The following is a 20,282-nucleotide window of genomic DNA, read 5'->3' on the forward strand; positions in this document are numbered from 1 at the left end:
CCAAGCCTTTTTTCACCTCAGTACAAGAGAACCTCTCATCCCAGGACTCCCCTTCCTCCTCCCATCTCGGCCATCAGCGACAGGGAAGTACAATTCCCTGCTGTCCTTCTGAGAGCTGTGCAAACACGCTGCCTCTTGCATGGGGGCTCTCCTCCCTGAACTCCCCTTTCAAATTCTTTTCCCTCCCACCGTGACATCTGCTAATGGCTAGGTCAAGGAGTAGTTTGAGAAGCAGCAATGTGTGATGCACTTTAATATTTTATTGTAGACAACGCAAACAATATATATATTAAAAGCCCTGAGCCAAAATTTTAAGTAAGTGCTAATAGTTTCATGTGAGACTGACTAGGCACCTATGGAGAGACAGTTTGAAGGGACCTGAGATCCACCTTTTGAATATTCAGAGTTTTTTGAAAACCAAGAACTTCTGCTTACGTTCAAACCCCAAATTTACGAATTGCTGTTCAAACCCCCTTTGAGTTAGAGTGGCTTTGGGACTTGTATTTCTCTCAGTCTGTTATCATGACGTGTCCTTGCTGATTCACAGTGCCTGAGTAATGCAAAAAGCCTATTTTAGGCAATGGGTAATTTAGTTTGTGATATTGCAAAGCACCTATTGTCGATTCATCTGTGCTGTTTCCTAATGCATTGTGGAAAAAAATTGCAGCAATTTGCATGGGAGGCAGTTCAACTGGAAAGATCACGTAACACCAGCCCTGCGGGACTAATTCCACTCTGTTACACCAATGCAACCTCACTGACATCCAGCAAGATTGCAATGCTAAAACTGAGAGTGGAATTTGACCTTACATTTCAAAAAAGCTGCCCCTCAGCGTAGTTTTGTTTCAAGACTAGTTTCAGCTGCTACAAATAATCTTGTGTAAACTGCAGACCCTGTTGTAAGAAATGCTGAGCCATTGTAACTCATTCTGCCTTGATTGGGAGAACAATATTTCTCAGGCTTAAGCTATGCATTTGGTTAAAGTTGAATTTTGTGAATGCTATGCATTGTGTTTTACAATAAATAAATACTATGTTGTTAAGGAGCTGAAGCCTGAGGAGGGCTTTTTTCAGAGCTGATTAGAACAGCTTTGAAAGTAGGGTCAGTGCAGATCACTAAATGAGACTTTTTCTACTAGCTTTAATGCTTACATTTCTCTTGATAAAACAAAAGTAAACAATATAATAATTATTCATATTCATTTTTTTAAGGCTGAGTACAAGAAAGGGAGGGGAGAGATGAATAAGGAGCCTGCTGTACTTGGAAGACCAGATTTTGAACATGCTAGAGGAGTTTCAAAACTGTTAAGCCAAGTAAGATTCTCTGCCATTTTACAATGACTTCATTCAGGTATCTCATTCCTAGTAATGCAAGAAAATATTTATGTTTTTAGATGATTATCTCTAATTGCATGAAGATTACGTTCTCAAACTTTTTTCGTACAGTATTGCAATGACTAGTAAATTTAAGACTCTTAGGAAACAGAATATACGATCTTATGCAAAAATACAATGAACTTTGACTGTTACAACTCTTCTTTTGTGGAGATGGTGTATATTTATACAGATTATCTAGGATTTCTAAAATATTAACTGTATGTCATTTAGAGGCAAATTTTGCTACTGATTCAGTTTGAGTGGAACTTTACCCTCTGATTAATCCCACTGAAGTAACTGGCGCCTTTTGTGTAACTGCTTGCTAATGTGAGTAATGGGAACTGAATTTGGCTTGACATGTAAACCACCCGCCTTCCCTCTCCCTGAAACTGAACCTTTTGTGTACTACTTTCTGTTATATATTAACCTCAAAAAAAAAAAAAAAGGAAAGAAGAAAAATGGAGGGATACCTTTAGTCCATAACTAAGAAAGCTGAAAACACAAATATCCCCTGTTTTCCTCTTATGAGTCTTCTACCCGTAAGATCTACTCCTGAGACCAGATCAGCCTGACACCGTGAGAAGGGGTTTTTGACTGCTGACCTGTTTTTTTTCTTCTTTTTTTTTTCCCCTTTTTTTCTGGAGTAGTTCTTTAACAGTGCCTTGCATAATCCTCACTAGTAATCCTGTCAGGCTACACTTAGAGCTTTTGTAAACCCAGGAGCAAATTCTGCCCTCCTGTAGGAGGAGGATAACCCCCTTTGATTGGAGAAGGCCGTGTCAGTCTTCCCAGAACTAGAAAAAAACCCCAAGTGTCATAATGTATACACTAGAACAGCCTGCAAATCAGTGTTGTGTAACAAATACTTGTGATTTGGCTAGATAGTAAACATCTTCCCTAGAACTAGGATAAAATGAGAATAACGTGTCATAGAGAACAAGCTGTAAAACAGTGCCATGTCTGCTTGAAAGAAGTTGAGCTCCTTTTGCCGTCACTTTTGTCCTTAGATATCTGCTACATGGTTTCCTGTTTCACACTGGACCATTATTAACTTTGAAGCATTAATACTGCACAAAGGGAAAAAGAAGAAAATACATGGTTTTTTATTGCTTTGTTAATGATATGTTCAGAATCAAAATCAGTTTGCATTTTCCAGGTAGATTTCTTTCTTCCATTTTGTAATGGATCATGTGCTCATTCCTCTGCTGGTGGGCAAGTCTGCTAAGAGATTCTTTTGTGTTTAGTATCGTGCAGGCTTGGAAGTCAACCTGTGCTTCCTAGGAAGAGCTAGTTCTATGCTGCTGTCACTTATAGGAAAGGGAGCTGTCCGTCATTTAGCAAACATCTTTAGTGATTTTTAAAAGGGTTCATATCTAAATTTATTGTGTGGTATCCTTCATTTCTACTCAGTGGCTGTCTGCACACTCCTTTCCTTGCAGCCTATTTCAGAATCTAGTGGGCTTGCAGCTGCTTGTCATTGCAAATGGGACCAAAGTGGATCCCTTTCCAATAGCCCTCTCCATCTCACTAAGCCTGGTACCCCTGAGGTTGTGGCCAACAATCACAACAATCAAAAAATACCAGCTGGATCATGGGGTCCTGCAGGCTGGTGCTGAGCCAGCTGCATCATAGGCTTCATCAGTGCACTTCTTATCTCTTTTGTATTAGATGTGCTTTTCCTCTTGGACAATGCATGCTGCATCTGCAAAAGCTTTATAATAGAGTCTCTTCACTGCCAGGGGCTGGGATGGTAGCAGTTCCAGCTGAGATCCTTCTGCAGAAGAGAGCATTTGGTGTCTGATTTTAACTTCTTTAGAGAGTCCAAATAATGCAGAAGGTGTGGCAGGAAGAGAGGAGCAGTTGACAAAATGTAGCTTGCTTACACTTTATTTGTAAAGACGATTTTTACTAAACCTTGGTGGTCCAAGCTCTGCAGCCACTGGGCCTAGATCCAGGTTTTGGGATCCTTCCTTTTCTTGTCCTCTTCTCAGTCTACACTGTTGTGGCTGCTTGCAGTGTGTATGATGGGGCACATACTTTTAGAAGGGGAGGCAGTGCTTCAGCCTGACACTCTGCTGCCAGCCATCTGCATACAGCAGCATGGAGACTGTAAATACCAGGCTGCTTTCAGCAGTGGGGAGGTGCACTCAGCAATTCCCCACTTCCTCTGAAGGAAAGGCAGTGGCCATGAGTTGTCTAATGTTTTTATATATTATTTGAATCATCATAACACTTAGACACACTGATCATAAATCAAGAGCACAGAAAAATGAAGATGACCCCTGTGTCCAGAGAAGCAGGGTGGTGGGGCAGGATGAGGAATGCACCTGTGCTGTAGGAGAGGAAGAGCCCTAAATGTGGGTCAGTCATGTCAGTCCTCTTCATGCAAGGATCGTGAAGCAGGCTTGTAACAATTACAAGATTTAAAAAATAGTAAAGTTAATCATCTCTTTATTGTCTCCAGACTTTCTGGCTTTTAGGGTTTCCATTTGTTTCTCAGCAAATGGGAGCATTATAAACTTTTTGTGCTGAAAGTTGATAATTTCCCTTAATAGCATGAATCTATAAGCTGTGACTTACAGGGAAATATTAGTTATTTGACCCTCACAGTAAATTTGCAAAGTTGACAATTCTGATGGATGTAATGGGAAGAGAAGATGATAACATGTTTTAATATGGTGCATATGGGTAGGTAATTTAGGGAGTATAGAGAACAGGAGCAAGAAGAGGTCAGGCAGTGTGGGTGTAACGAAGGGAGAAAGCAATCAAGGCAAGCGGGAAGGCAAACAAAGTGAAGAAAATAGTGTTAATGTTTGACCGGCACTCAAGGCTCTACAAAATCAGTGTACCCTCTCTCTCTCTTTCTTTTTCCTTTTTTTTTTTTATTTTTTTTTTTTTTAAATTTAACAAAGCTTTTGACAACAGCAGCAGCAAAAAATAGCTCCCAGGACTAGTATATTTACCCACAGGACGCGGTAACCCATTTCTGTTGATTTTAAACCAAATTTAAAACAGAAACTGTGTTAGCCCTTGTGAAAACATGAAGCTTGTCAATTTGCTGAATGTACATTATACAATTTGGGTTATTTTTTGTATTTTTTATAAAAAAAAGCTCTTGTTTATCTCTTCTTTATGTCTTCTAATGCATTTTATTAGCTTTTTCAAAGAGCTGCTGATATGAAGTATTCCCCTTATGGTGTTCAATAATTGGTTTTATGATGAATAATTTTGGATATTCATATTTTATGCTGGGTCTGGTGTGTATTCTTTCAGGGATAAAATTGTTAGAGATAGAATGTTTTTCAAAATGTACCTTCTCTGAGATTATCAGCAACAACACAAAGAGCCTAGGATTTTCCCAGTCTTTCCTTGCTTTAAACTTTGCTTGTGCTTTTAGCAACCAATATTTTAATTTAGCCCTTTATTTATGTTACATTTCCTTCAATATCTATGTGCTCTGACAGGTTTTTCATTTTTTTTTTTTAATATGTTTTCATATGGTCACGAGGAAATGCTTTAGCTGCAAGTGTCTGCTTCATCCTGGGATCCCAGTGGTTGAACAATTCAATTTCTGTAGTTTCTTTGTAAATCTGAACAGTGGGTGATGTCATCCACTTCTGAAACTGAACACTCCCTGTGTGAACAGCTTTGAACTACAGATTTGATTTAGGAATGTTGCTGCAAAGCTTCAAAAGACACTGCTCTGTCCAGCTGCAATTCTGACTTTTATAGGTTTTGTGCAAGGCCCATGAGAAGTTTGTTTATCCAGGCCTTATTTAATTCCAGTTTGATTTTTCAGGGATGTTGTTGTGTTAAAAGCCTGTGAAGTCTGCTCTTTCTTCAGCAACAATTAGAGAGCAGCCTACATACATTTCTTTTAAATTAACCCCCACTACATACTCTCTAAAAAAAATAAACAAACTTAACACTTTAATTAAGATGGTAAACAAGTAGCCATCGGTTTAAACCCTCATTAAAGTAAAGCTTTTGGTTAAGGATGAAATTTGTAGATAAGCTTCCACTAACAACTGTCGTTTCTACTCCCACTTTTTGTTTGCTCTTCCACCATGTTACAGCACTGCTAAGACTTCCCCCCTTCAGATGTTTTAGAAAACACTGATGAAGTATTTTTCTTCCTTCTTTTTAATCAGAACCCTTTCTCTCAGGCATATTTTCCCCCTTTAAACTGCATTCATAACTTTCTCCTGTTCAAAAGAAGGATAAATACTGTGTGCTTTACTTCACAGTGACTCATCCATGGGCTTGCTTTTCTCTTTTCTCCCTCTCCCACCCCACGCTTTCTTTCAGAAGGGAGAAGGAAACGGGAAAATACCGATAAAAGAGAAAGTGAATGCGTGTGTAGCTTTCAATGAGATGAATCCCCTATGACAAGTCAGAGTTAAATTACTGCTGGAAGTGCTCTTGAGATACCACCGGGGTCATCTGATATTATTGTGCGGCCTCCATTTTGCCCCAGAGCGACATGTGCGGTGGTGTTGGGGAGAGCGAAGGCAATAGGCAGAGCAGCCAGATGAGGCAGTAGGGCCTAGAGGTACTGAGACATCCCTCACTGCAATAGGAACGTTTACAGTTGGATTGGAGGGCGGTCTCCTTTTATTTGGGACCCTCCTGCACATCAGCATCAGGACACACAGCCCTGTGACGGCTGGGTTCACTGGCTCCCCCTCTTTCCTTCAGTAGCAGTGATGTGATCTGAAGTGACACTAGTGAGGATTTATTACTGGAATCTCTGGATTGAAATGTATTGCTAAAAAAATCTTTTAATAAATGGCATGAAGCGGCTGCAGCTGGAAGATCGCAAGCCAGTTGTGAGGAGCAGTCCCTTTGGCACTGACATTTTCACACTTAACAAGAATATCAAGGATAATGTTGTGCATTCGGTTCGTGTGCACAGTTTGAGGCCGTTTGTTGGGCGGGCAGAAGACAGCCTGCAGTAGTCGGATATTTAAACTCTTGTGCATGATGTTGTTATAATGTGAGCTGATGCCCAAGGAGTAAAAGACAATTTTCCTCACCATGCTGACTTGATCCCTGGTTTCAGAGGCTTTTTGAATCACGTATTCCAGCACTGCCTGATTTATATTAGTAGGCAAGTTTTGGATACACCTTTTAAAAGAGAAAAGCCTTCTGATTTATTCCTTCACTGCTCATACAGAATGTGGAATTGCCTTTGACGAAGGCAGTGTCTTTGTATTCAGATATATGCTTTGGCACTTGATCCAAAGCCAAGGCAAATATCAAACAATATGAACCAGATGAATCTACCAGAAGGCAATAGATACTCTTTTCTAGAGTTAGTGTGAAAGATTATGAAGTTCATCAAGTGTTCAGATAAATTTTCTCTTTAAAAGTAACAATGTTTTAGAATTTGGCTAAAGATAACGAGGTTGTGTAAGCTAAACCATGTTGAGAGTCTTTTGAGGCAAGGAAGAACTAAAAAGGAAAAAGAAAATTCGTCCCACAACTAAAGCTGAGAAAAAAATAATTTTTGAAGGAGAGTGTTTGAGGTGGTTTAACCACTTTATCAGACATTCATGTGGGAATACAGAAAAAAGGAGTAAGGAAAAAGCTGCGTATTTATTTAATGCAGAACGTGGTAAATTATAATGGATGTTGCATAGGCTCAGATATCAGGTGTCTGACTAACATTCATGAAAGCAGCATAATTCAGACTGAACTTTATTCTCATCCATTATGCCCAGCTGTTGGAAAGAAGCAAGGCATGTGTGCAAAGTCTCCAGATGTTTGAGGATCATGCACAACAAAGGGGGCAAAGGAGAGAGATTTACTATTTGTTCAATTTCATATTTTCAGATTCTGAATTCAGTTCTTCAGCACATTTTATGGAATTTTTGTGATTTATTTACTTTTAATACCATTGCCTCAACATTTATGTATTGCTCATTTCCTCTTACGTGTCTTGTTGTTCCCCCTTTTTCTTTTGAACAAGAAGAAAAGAGAGTGAAAGTGATGGCAGACAGTAATTTAATTATGCTTTCTAACACTGTAACGAAATGGGCATCGTCCCCAAGAAAGGACTGTACTACAGAGAGATTCCTCAGGGTCTTGTGGGAAATTTCTGATAGAATTAAAAATAGACCTGGGGGCTCTGGTGACAGGCTAGCACAATGTGAGTGACACATCGACCTGGCGGTGGGAAGATGGCCGAGTGGGAAGTTTGATTCTGACTTCCCACTTTCAAGTGGTTAAAAAATTTAAAAGTGATTTATTTTACAAGTTATACAGTTTATTACTCTTATAAATTGTTTTTTTCACTAAAACCACATTTTTGATGTTAATTATTAATTGAATGATTCTCAGCGAGTAGATTATTATTGCTAGTCAAACAGTTCTGGTTTGTTTGATTACTCAGGTGAGTCATACGGTTTTGTTTCTGTTTCCTTTTTATAAATCCTTCAGCACCAGTAATTGCGTATGACAATCTTAAATTTATTTTTTTATTTTAGTACAATTCAGATACGTAAAAATTACTTCAAAACCAGCACAAGACAGTCACAGGTGTGGCTAAACTGAGCTTCTTTAAACATCTTCATTGTTTAAAGATTTATGGATAAGGCAATTGCCTTTAATAAGCTCCTTTGTAGTCTGAATTCTCTGTGCCTTCTTTAAGTGCTACATGTTAATATTAGATATGTTTGTTCTGGTGGAAGGTGAAATACAAAGAGCAGTTTAGTAAGGAAATGAAGAGCCACCAGTACAATCCTCTTGACAGTGCTTCCTTCAAGCAAGCACAGATTGCATCCACCTTGGCAAGTGATGTAAGTGAATTTGCTTTGTATTTTACATGCATTTACATCCTGAAAAACCTAATGTTTGTTCTCAAGCAGAATTTCTTTTTTCATCTTATGAATTACTCTGAGCAACAATCTCTGCTATACAGTGTGTCTGTATAGCAGGTCAGCATGTTATCCATTTCTTCCTCTGCTTGTGACAAAGCCCTTCTCCAAGGGCCTGCAGAGTTTTTAATAACCATTTTAGATGAGATTCATCTCACTTAACTTTGTGTGTCAAAAGGTATGACTGCTTACTCGGAGCTAATTGCCTTCTATTCGGTCCCTTTGTATTTGGAAAAGAAATAAACAGGTCTAGAGGGCAGTTCTTCTGACCTGTTATAGATGCTTGTCTTTAGAGGAGCAAAGTGCTGGCATCTTTCCAGTGGTTGTAGAAGGAGGTTGCATGAGCAGCCCACATTTGAATGTCTGTCTTTTAGACTACATTCTGCCGTTTGATCTTCTGAATGGTATTACAAAGTACAGCAGTCACTAGACTCAGCAATGGGTGCCTGCTGCTGGAGCCAGACTGGAGAAAACATCTATATCGAGTGATAATGCTGTTGGGATGATGTATTTAACAGTGTGTCTATTGCTAAAAATGTGAACTCTTCTTTGAGGCTGTGATCCCAGATAGCCAAGAGACAATCCTTCATTCTGTAGTCCGGCATTTCCAAAGCGTGGGGCACGACCCAATGGGAACAGGAGAGGCCAGCTCTGGGAAGGGTCCAACAGAATATGTAATTGTTTCCAAAATCTAAAGGTTTCATAAAAAATTCACTGAAGTAATTATTATTATAAGAGATATGCAAATTGAGCATATGCAAGAGATTGAGCATTGAACAAGTTGATTTGAAGTCTGCCTATATCAGTGAAGAACATGATACATATGTGGAGGTGACTAAAGGTATTAGTTTAAAAGATTTGTCATCCAAGATAGGTAAGGTGGCTAGTCTTCTTCCTGTAAGGATGGACATCCAGCTATCAGAAGTAGGGAAAATCCTGCTGTAGGTTGATAGGAAGTTATCTTCTGCCACTTCATGAAGTAATTATCTTTTGCCCTAGGTGACTATATTGCTTATCTTTGCTGAAAGCAATCTGCATTAAATAAAATATCCAGGAGCACTTCCCTTTAACTGTTTTATATACAACTTTTTTATTTGGAAAGTTAGTGTAATTCCTGAATCAAGAGAAAAAGAACAAGAATCAACAGTGTTTAACATGAGTAAACTCAAAGTATTGAAGAAGATACTCTTGATTTAAGGGGGGGGGGGGGGGGGGCGGAGAAAAAAAAGAAATAATAATAATTCCTTTCTAGTCTGAAAAGTCATACAAAGTGTGATTTTGTTGTAAGTGTCCTTTCTGAGGAAAAGTCTGAGTAGTTCCCAAATATTTGCTCAGTAGAATGACTCCTTTACTGATTTTTCCTTTTCCTCCAAATAATAGTGAATGACCACCATCTAGTGGCTGGTAGAGGTTGTTCAGGCAAGCACTTAATGCTTTCTGTTTCTGGATGGCCACACGGTAATACGAAGCTGTGAATTATTTTGTTAATCTTTATTTTACATAACCTGAATTCTCTTTCCAGGTGAATTACAAGAAAGATTTGGAAAGCCTACATGATCCAGCCTCTGATCTACCAAACCTGCTGTATTTAAACCATGCTTTAAATATCAGCAAAACGCATAGCAATGTAAGTTGCCTCTATAAGAATGATCTGAAAAATGTATGTAGTAAGGAATGTAGTATGTACAGTCACTGTAGAATACATACATTTTTGGTACTTGCTTCATGGTCTCATATGTAGTATACTGTAGTGTTGTAACTGTAGTAGACTGTAGTGGACCGTAGTAGTTGGGGGATGTAGTGAAGAATAAAGGGCTTTTAAGGAAACATATTTCAGTTACTAGAACAACTGATATACTGGGTAAGAATCACACAGACTTCTGGTACTTGAGCATTTTTTCTTATATGTCTGAAACCTTGTCTGTTTTTTCCTTTGTTGATCTAAGATACGTCTTTCCTTGCAAATCTCATTTTGCCTAAGATCTTTCTTACTGCTTTCATCTGCAAGTCTCTGTATAGAAGTGACCATTATGCTAGTTTAATATTTGGACTTCTGCCATCAACAGCCTCTCAAGTGCTAGCTTCCCTTAGAGCTTCTCTGTCTAAGCCTTTTTTCCCTCATCAATGTCTGAGGCTTCCTGCGCTGGATCAGGTAATAGGCACATATTCCATTCTGCCATGTAACAAGACATGCCCCTTGATGGGGCTGGTGGTCTAACATAGGATAGTGATGGGGGTTGAAACGGGGAGGAAAAAGTAGGAAACACCTGGCTTCTGTGCAATGCTAAAGCTTCTCTCCCACTCCAAGAGCACCTATGCTGCATGCGCAGTGCTTGTAGGCTGGTTAGCTGCATTTGTCGTCATTACTCCAGAAATCACAGAAAGGCCGCAGAACTGCTGTGGAAAGACGTGAGTGGATGGTGTTGGGAAGGAAGATTGCTCATGGTCAGGTAGGAGGCGAGGGCTTCACACACAAAAGGCTAGCCCTAATGACTAGGAGCATACTGTGTCATCTTCTGAGTCAGTGCCTGCTTATGGAAGTTGTGTCTAAAATAATTAAAATAATCCAGCCTTCCTGACTGTACTTGATTTTTGTGTTGCTCTTTGGTGACTTGAAGCTTCCTTCTTATCTATCTCACTCCGATATGTGAAGCTAACACTGACTATCCCTTTTTGTATGGGTAATAAATGAGTTGATAGCTTTCACTTCCTGCATTCTTCATGTGAATTTTGGCCTAATTCTAGTTTCTTTCAGTGTAAAGTAAGATTGGCATTCTTTTTGCTGATTAAATGAACACCCTCAGAATGAACTTCATCAATTTGTCATCTTATCTCTAATGAGATAGAAACCTGGACTTTCCCTTAAGGCAGCTCACTTCTTACAAAAATTGCTTCTTTCTGTTGCTCAGGAAGGGTTGATTCATATTATCTATGCCCTCTTCTGAGGACTCCATAAATACTAAGTCTCTGATTTTTGCATTGTCCAGATGCTGGTCGATATTTTTTCTTGCTGTGATCAGAAAGAAGAACGATTTGTCAATCCCTAAGGTCTCCACTAGCTATTTGTCTTCTACAGAAATCCCATTTTCAAAATCCTTCTCAGATTTGACATCCCGGTGTCATCTCTTTGATTTTAACGTGGCTTACTCTCTTGCCTTTCTCCATGCTTTTCCAATACCTTCTTTGTGTTCTTCTCCTTGTTTCTCCGCAGCTCACACCAAATCTTTCTTGAAGTCTGCTTCCACTGTATGAAACAGTCTTCCTGACTGTGTCGTTGACCGATTTCCAAAGACTGATGGCATGGTCTGGTTTTTTTGCCCTCTGAAGCACAGAGCTTCTTGCTAATTGCCCAGTTTTGCTTTTTCCCTGTACTATACCTTTTCCCCTTGAACTTTATGCTTCTCTTCATCTTTTGCATAATATAGCTGCACCTGCCCTGGTGTGATGCATTGTAACCTGTATGGTTAATTAAACTCATAAACTAATATGGTTGATTGAACTGGTTTGCTGGTTGACCTAGAGTGTAGAAGTGTATACAACTTTATGAAACACGTATAATACCAGTGCAAAGTTGTTATACAAGTCAGTCTCCATGGGAATAAATTCCAGCAGTTAAGAGGAAAGCTTGATGGGTATGTTCGAACACAAATAGACTGATTCTGACAGGTCAAATTCATCCTATTTTCTTTGTTTTGATGAGGAAGAGAGTTCACAAGGTGGAACTTTCCCCTCATATGGTATACATGTAATTTGGCATGAACTGTGGAGACATAAAATTTAAAAACTTTGATACATGTACAACAGCTAGTTTATTGTTTGGTTCATTTAAAATCTGTTCCTATTGTAGAGACTTTAGGATGCTAATGAACTACAGGCTAAAAAAAAGGGAACTTAGTCATGTTTCGTTTTACAGAACAGGGTGAATAAATAGGACTTAAGAGACTGAATCTGGTGCTTGTAGTTTAGTGTAGCAAAGGTTGTATGATTTACCTCATTTGATTTCATAGATTTTTTTTTTTTAAATTTTTTCCCATTAGTTGAGGAATGGAGTAAAAGTATGATGTCTGTATCTGTATCTGTAGATAATTTTCATTTCCACTACGGAAGTGGGTTTTTTGTGTGACATTTATAATTATTTCCACTAGGAGGCAAACCCAGACCATAATATGTGTTCCATTGCACTTCAAATGTAAATAATAATGGTTATTTTCTAGCGAACATAAACATTTGACTTTTGGATCAGCAGGACAAGCATTTTCTCTAGGACTTTACAAAAGTTATTTTTTATCATATCCTTTTTTCATTTCATCACAATATTTTAAATTCAAATTTAGCAGTTGAACTCCTGAGTAGGGAGCCCTAAAATATAGTTTCTTTTATGTTGTTTCTCCCATAGTTATTTCAAATGGTATTTAAATTGCAAAACCTTCTGGATTTTGTTTGTGAAAACATTCTTGGATATTTTTTGTTTCAGTATGAATATAAGAAATCATTTAAGCAAAGCAAGGGCTTCTATCATTTCACCCCGGATACAGCCGAACAAATCCATCACAAAGAAAATGCAGTGCTTCAAAGTCAGGTATATGCAATCATAAATACATCTTGCAAAGAGAAAAATGCAGCATTCTAACAGTGATTAAATCAGGCACAAAACTGCGTGACAAATTACGGTGCTGTTCAGTGCATATTCAATCAGAAGCAGATGATGCGGAGAGAGGAGAGTGTTTTTACAGGACCTGAACCTAGTGCAGAAGCCTGACAGGGAAGGTGATTAACACTTTTCTCAAATTCAGATATTATGAGTTTTGAAGAGTCAAATAAATTAAAATATTACTCATTCTGAATATCATACTTTGATTTGTAGCTATTTGCTTTCCTTGATGGCTTGTGTAGAATATTCCACCATCTCACAGGCTGATTGACTGAGCCAAATAATGTGTTTGCCCATCTTAATCAAAAGAGTGGGAATGAATGAGTTCAGAAGTCTTCTCCAGGTTTCCAAACAAAGTGTATTTGCTTTGTGAGTTAGCAAGAGGTTGTACGTTGGTGTCTTAGCCCTGTGTCCTTCAATGTGATTTTGCTGCTAGCTTTAAGGTCATGGTCATTGGTAGCTGTGAGGGAAATGTTGATGCAAGGCCAGGCTCTACTGAGGCAGTAGTTTTCCTTCCCACAGGTGCAAACAAAAGTGCGCTTCAGAATGGTGCTTCTGAGCCTGGAAGAGAGACCTGTGGGGCCTGGCTGTGAAACAGATTTTGTTGTTGTTAACATTAAATATGGTGTTTAATGGAAACATGGCAGGGGATCCCATTGAAAAGCTGCCAACTGTTCAGACGTAGGTCGTTCAGCCAAAATCATGCAATTAGTTTAAGGGTTGTGATTGATGCTCCTCACTCCTGCTCTCTTCAAAGTTCACCATTTTTAGGTCTGACATTTTGAAGCAAAGGAATAAATGACTCCAGAAAAAAACTTACTTGTCTAGCTGCCCTGTTTCTCCAACATGTTAAATTTGGAAGGAATCTTCCAAGTCAAAACCTCTAAGGAGTATGGCTAAGACAGGATTTGTCTGTCGCCATAGCAAGCAATCAGATCTCACATTCTCTCAGCTATTAATAGCATTTATTTTCATTTTCCTAGGTCAAGTACAAGGAGAATTATGAAAAATCTAAAGGCAGATCAATGCTGGAGTTTGTGGATACACCAATGTATCAAGTTTCAAAGGAGGCTCAAAAGATGCAAAGTGAGGTTAGTAAAACTGTGTGCTTGAAATAGCAAAATTTAGATCAACAGAGAAGCTGAAAGACATCTTGTGCTCAGGTTAAGAAAATGGATGAAGCAGATTGTAAAGGTTTTATAAATTGAGGATATGGTATAATTAGTACTGAGTACTTCTCTTTGCTATTCTGTAGCTCAGTTTTTCCTTCAAATTTGTTTTTTCTCAAAAGGCCGTTGATGCTAACACTGGACAGAGATTGTATGTAGCATCATTTAATTGAGAAGAAGCTCAAGAGGTCATCTAGATCAGACATTACTAATTTTTTACTTTTTGCCGTTAATTCCATCTTTAATGAGGGAGGGTTCTCAGGTGGGAGCGAGTGAAGCCGCAAAGCCCAGTCCGACCCCGTGCCTTAACTGAAGTGTGGTGCTGCCTGTTAAGCCTGGGAAGCTCAGCAAGGGGGAAGGACTGTTCCTGGGCTCCAGAATAGCACTGGCGATCCTAAGTCAGGCATATTTTTCTAATTTTTTATTAAAAACTTCCAATGGTGGCAGTTTTGTGACCTCCCAGACAATCTAGTCCAGTGCTTCACCATCCATCCTGAGAGAGAGTATTTCCCTGCGTCTCTCTTGCTGCAGTTTGATTCCGTTATTTTTGCTGTGTGTCATGTAAAACAGATGATTTCATCCTCTTGGTAGAAACTTTTATGTGTTTAAAACCATTACCTTGTGTGCCATTTATCCTTTCTTTTCTCTACCAAGCAAATTGTTTCTTTCATAGATTAGGTTAAACATTCTCTTTGGAAATATCATACACAATTTAGACAAAAATACATATGTATGTCTTGTATAGATAATCTAGGTAATGAAATGAGTTTTAAAGTTGCTTGTTAATGTGATAACTAATTTATAGCATGGCTCATTTCTTGGTCTGTTTACAGTGTTCTTTCTGAAAAATGCTTGGAAATGCACATGCATGTACCACTAATTGTTGGGTTTGCTTCAATAGAAAATGTATCGCAAAGATTTTGAAGAAGGGATCAAGGGAAGACCCTCAATGGATTTAGACAAGACCCCAGAGTTCTTGCATATGAAACAAGTTACTAGCCTTCTGAAAGAGGTAGAGGATTTTTATTTCTTTTTCTGTTGTCAATGTGTAAATGAGTAATAAGCAGCATCACTACAAGCTGCTGACTGCTGAACAACTTACAGTTAGCTTGGTAGCTAAATAATAAGTGGCTTCCTGAGTAAAATCTGCGGCGTGTCATTTTATATCTTGAATAGTCCTATAGTAAGAATCGATACTTTTTGAAGTTTCCTTATGAATATAAGGAAATTATAAAGCTCAGCACACCTGAACCAGAAAAACAGAGTTAAATGAACAAATCAGATAATTCCATAGAAAATGGATTGTTGGCAGGACATTCCCTCTGAGGGCCTTAGTTTTGGAATTTGTTCCCCCCCTGGGCTTACATAACCCGAATTTGGTGACCTTCCAGGCATGCTGCAAAAGACATCTGTTTGATAGGGTTTTGGAGAGGGCTTGGAGTTTGCTTTCCGGATAGATGAAGGGGTGGAAAGGAGGATTTCTATTGGTGTCCAGATGGCAGTTTTTCCTTTTGAGTAATTATTTCAGGTTTATGATTGTCTGTTGTGGTTATATGGACAGTTATAAAGCTGTGTGTAGTCACTTTTAACTAATTTAATTGAAATAATTATCTATCATACAAGTTACGGATGAAAATAAAGAAGACCAAAATTCCATAATATAGCTGTGATATTACATAATCTGCTTTAAGCAAATTTTCTTAGAAGGTGCAGGTTTTCTGTATGCCCACTGTTTCTTTAATATTTGTCCAATGTTTTTCAATTGTATGTGGCATTATAAATTAAAGCACTTTTTTTTCCATAACTGAGAATTCCTCTATCTTTAGTCTTCTTACACTGTTATTCAAAACTGTTTTCATGTTAGGTTTTGAATATTTGTTGGTTCTATAGATTAGGCTTACTATTTGACCAAATTTAGAAGTAAATGTATCAGCAAAATTCATAGTTAGAAATATCAGAGCTGCTAGATATCCTTCATACGAATTTAGGAGCCAACAGTACCTTGTTTATATTTATTGTATTAGAAATTGATGTTTTTGCTGTGGCCCAGATGAATGAATTGAGGATGCTAGAATTAAAAACCCTTGAACCTTGTTCCTTTCCTTGTTCTTTAAACAACTTATTGCAGTCTATGCTAGATTTCATATGGGTAAAGAAAAGATTTTTCAGGTATTTCTTTATTATTCATCCTCTAATAAATGATTTATTTCAATAAGCTTGGCTGTCAGGTAGACAAGTCGCAAGCTAGGTCTGGTTTGTGCAGTACCATGTCTCATGTATGCCTACTGACTAGGGAAAAATGCAAATGCTTGCATTTCATTGAGTTAATCTTGCTGCATGCTGAATGTCCACGGAAGTGGTTAGTGTGTGCGTAGTTGCAGATGTGCTGTAAATGTTCATCTTTGAAAATTTTGATGTAATTTCCCTCCATAGTGCTACATACATTGAGATGTTCCCTAGTTCCTACGTCCTAAGTTTTATGACTCATTACGTAGGGAGTAAGCTGTGCTTGTAAGCCAGAGGAGAAGAATATGAGAAAATGGAAATGGTATTTTAATGCATAACTGCATGAATTTCAGATTATTTTATATCCACATTCAAGCAACAGATTCTAAACCCAAAGATTACATAGGTCAAATTAATCATTATCTTTCAAGATTCAGCAAAATGATGTATTTCTTCATAGTCAAGGATGTAGCTCAGTATTTTTGCATGAAGGTTCATAATAAACTTCAGATAGACACTGCATGAAACAAGCAGGAGAACCTGGAGTTATTAAAAAATGAAGTACTTGTTCAATTTCCTTTTTTTTTTTTTTTTTAAGTGTCAACTGTGTTCTGGCTTATTCTTTTGCCTTCCCAATGTAGAGAATTCTGCAAAAATTTTGCATTTTGTAACAATAAGAACTTTCTTCTCTGGAACCACATTCACAACTCCTTCAGAAGAGATAGCTAAATTTAATAATTCTAAATTAATAGAAGTTGTTTCCTGCTTGTTGTAGGACATGCTTGTGATGATAAAGAGAAGCTTCTTTAAAAATACCTGGTTTACTTTTGTTTAAATAAAGAGCTTATAGAGAGACAAAGGTGCTTACTTCTGCTTATGATATTTAATACATGATTAGTAGTGTTAATTCATGTCTATATAAATCCTTCCAAAAATATTTTCTTTACTTATTTTCTAGTTTCCTTGCTTAAAAAAACCTAACACAAACCTGGAGATGGGAAAAGTGATTAAAAATCCTTACAAAATCCTTACAAAAATTTAACTTCAGTGGGCTTACATCAGCACTCTAGGAATTGGGAAGAAAAAGAATCAAATGTCCATGGGCATATTCTAGTATGCTTTTCATTGTATACTAAACATTTGAGTACTCTGGAGGCTGCAGTTGCTAAATGTTGATAGATCGTATCAGTGCAGTGTCTGAGTGGCATAGAAGTGATATGGTAGGAATATTGCTTCTATGTTATAATTCATCAAGCAGTCATTTTAACAGGTCCTAGTATAGTGTTCAGGGCATCCATCCTGATTGTGATGCCATTAGTGGAACAGAGGTAAAAACTGCAGCATGGCATATATTGGTCTGTAAAAGCAAATGCTACTGCAGTTAAAATGTCCATAAAGAGGCAGCTGAGGCCCCCAATCAATGTGCTAGTGCTGTGTAGGAGAGGACTATTTTTCAAGACCACAACAGGAAAATACATGACTACATTAAAACCTTTTCACATTTTCAACGTTGTACCTTTTGATTTCATAATTTCCAATTCTGTTTTAACTCTGAAAGCTGTACTTCAGCTAATTAATATTTCATAGAAATTTCAAAGAGACCCTTCAGACCTTTAATAAGTGGCATGGCATTTCTTTTCGAGATCTTGCACACAATATTAAGTGGAGAAATCTCTCTCTCTTTTTTTTTTTTTATTCCTTAGAAAGAGTATAGAAAAGATTTGGAAGAAGGGATGAAAGGAAAAGGAATGACAGTGTTTGAAGATACACCAGATTTGATTAGAGTGAAAAACGCAGCTCAGATACTAAATGAGGTATGTTATGCTAGTCAAGGTTATTGATGTCACAGTAAGTTCACTCTTCATGTTATACTCTTCTGAAAATATTCCAATTTCTTTTTACATAATCTACAGTGAAATATGTATGTATTAAAACGAAGGCTATTTCTGTTTTGCTTTAAGAATATAGAAAAACTCTGGAAAAAAAACAACTTCTGACAAGTATTTCAAGTTTTCAGGCAATTAAAAGGTCAATGGAAATTGTTAGTGGGGTCAGTAGATAAAGCATTTAAAACTGGGTTCATTTTTCCATCTATTTATTTGTTCAGCTAGTATAATTAATACTGTAATGGAAAAAGAGTTGACTGTTAATGGACTTGTAAAGCAAAGTCAATGAAATAATTTTGAGGTTTTTTGAATCATGTACCTGCTATCTGAAAATAAATATTGGTAATGACTGCCAGGTATCTTGGGAAGATCTTTTATCCAAACAAACTATTCTACTTGTGAAAACCTTTTCCAAAAGTGGAGTTGCTGCTGAAGAAATGAATTTTCTTGAGCTTGCGGTTCATCCAATGCAAATAGACAGGTGGGGGCTTCTCCCAGAGTGTATTTTTAGAACTGAACTTTGGTATTAACTGTCTTGGTCTGAGTTGCACTGGAGGTTACATGGAAGCACGTAAGTGTGCCATCTACTCACATTGTGAAGGGCTGGGAGTGGAAGTGGAAGATTCCTTGATCTGTGTACTGCCTCTGGAAGACAGCCCTGAGGAACTCCTGTGCTCGGCAAGCCTGTGTGCTCAGCAGAGCTGCAAGCTCCAAAGCTGGCACGGCTGCAGCTCCTTTGAATGAGCTTGCACAGGCTGCCTGGGAAACAGCAGTGGGGCTGGAGGGTGTGGGGAAGGAAGAGGGAAGGCAAAGCTCGTGCACTTCAAACCTTCGGGGAGTCATTCTTTCAGAGCAATATATATATATTTATTTTGTATATTTATATATTTTATATTCATTTAATACGTGTATATATATGTTTATTTGCACACATATACTTACATACCCATAAGAACCAGAGGGAATGCCATGCATAGGGGCAACCTTACCACTGTAAACAAGTGCGGGAATATATAGCTGTAACTCCCAGGATTATCTTTTCCGTGGTGTTTTACACAGTAGGAAGCTAGGACGAAACATCTGCCATTCCACCTTTAGCGGAGAGGAAGAGAGAAATGATGTCCTCTCACAGATTAACTTACACTTTTTGCAAAAAACTGTGATTTGGGAAGTAGAGAGTTGTTTTATCACATTTTTTTCCACATCAGAGTGAGAGATATGGAAGACTGAATGTCTTTTTGCTCTTGTTCTTGTAACTTTATGCTATAAGTGATCAGACCATTGCATTGAATGGAAGGCTATTTTCCATCTTTTTCTAACTCGTGTACAACCTAAAAAATAGTTAACAAACAGGAAAAGTAAGAAGAAAATATTTTAATTGTATGTATTTATTTTGAAAAAAAATACCTGTTTTCCACAGGCAGAGATAAACTGTAATAGAAAAGAATGATTACTGCTAGAAATAGCACTGCTTGAGAATCTTTTATTTTTTTATTTAAAAAAAAAAGTACAGCTACAGTATACAATATTTCAGTATTACATTTTAATATTATTTGCTGATGAACAAGAAATATATTGTTGCTTGGATAAGCTGAAGATGAAATATTCATTTTGTTTCCTGGTTATTGGTTATTTATAATTTATGTTGTGGGGAAAAAGCAGCAATCATGGATGAGTACTGCCACTTGCCTAATGGCTGTGGTTCAGGAAAGACCTATTAAATGAATAAATTACAACTTCCTGCTCTGAAAGTTCACTGGAAACAATTCTGTATGGTATTAAATTTCTAACATGCAGTCTTTTAATAAATAAAATATTTTCTTAAAAGTAAAATGCATTTCAATTAGGCTGGCACCAAGTACCATATTATTACACTATGTTCTGCAGAGCTAAACTTCCCCTTTACTTTAAAGGATAATTGTAGCAAGCTGTATGGACTGATTTCCCCCCCACCCTCTGCCAAATTAAAAATTCAGAGGTAGAGTTTGGTACATTCAGTGAATATCTCCTCACGTTTTCCTCCTGTAGTTTGTTATGTGTTCTCCTGACAAAAGCTTGCCAAGACTTTTGAGAGTGGGACTCTTGAGATTTTTGA

General features: G+C 37.8%; 1 protein-coding gene across 6 annotated transcripts in view; it reads left to right on the forward strand.

The window, feature by feature from the left end:
• The window catches only part of NEBL (nebulette), a 280,541-nt gene that overhangs the window by 208,013 nt on the left and 52,246 nt on the right, over positions 1 to 20,282 (forward strand). For 3 of the 6 annotated variants that reach the window (XM_059819107.1, XM_059819109.1, XM_059819110.1), the window contains exons 7-13: positions 1,213 to 1,314; positions 8,070 to 8,177; positions 9,778 to 9,882; positions 12,730 to 12,834; positions 13,890 to 13,997; positions 14,977 to 15,087; positions 18,005 to 18,115. The exons of the other annotated variants lie outside the window; for them this stretch is intronic. In XM_059819107.1, coding sequence (XP_059675090.1) covers positions 1,213 to 1,314; positions 8,070 to 8,177; positions 9,778 to 9,882; positions 12,730 to 12,834; positions 13,890 to 13,997; positions 14,977 to 15,087; positions 18,005 to 18,115 — 750 coding nt within the window. The remainder of the gene's footprint in view (positions 1 to 1,212; positions 1,315 to 8,069; positions 8,178 to 9,777; positions 9,883 to 12,729; positions 12,835 to 13,889; positions 13,998 to 14,976; positions 15,088 to 18,004; positions 18,116 to 20,282) is intronic. 6 annotated transcript variants of the gene reach the window in all.

This window comes from Gavia stellata, chromosome 6 (assembly GCF_030936135.1).
Source record: "Gavia stellata isolate bGavSte3 chromosome 6, bGavSte3.hap2, whole genome shotgun sequence".
In the NCBI taxonomy this organism is placed as follows: Eukaryota; Metazoa; Chordata; class Aves; order Gaviiformes; family Gaviidae; genus Gavia; species Gavia stellata.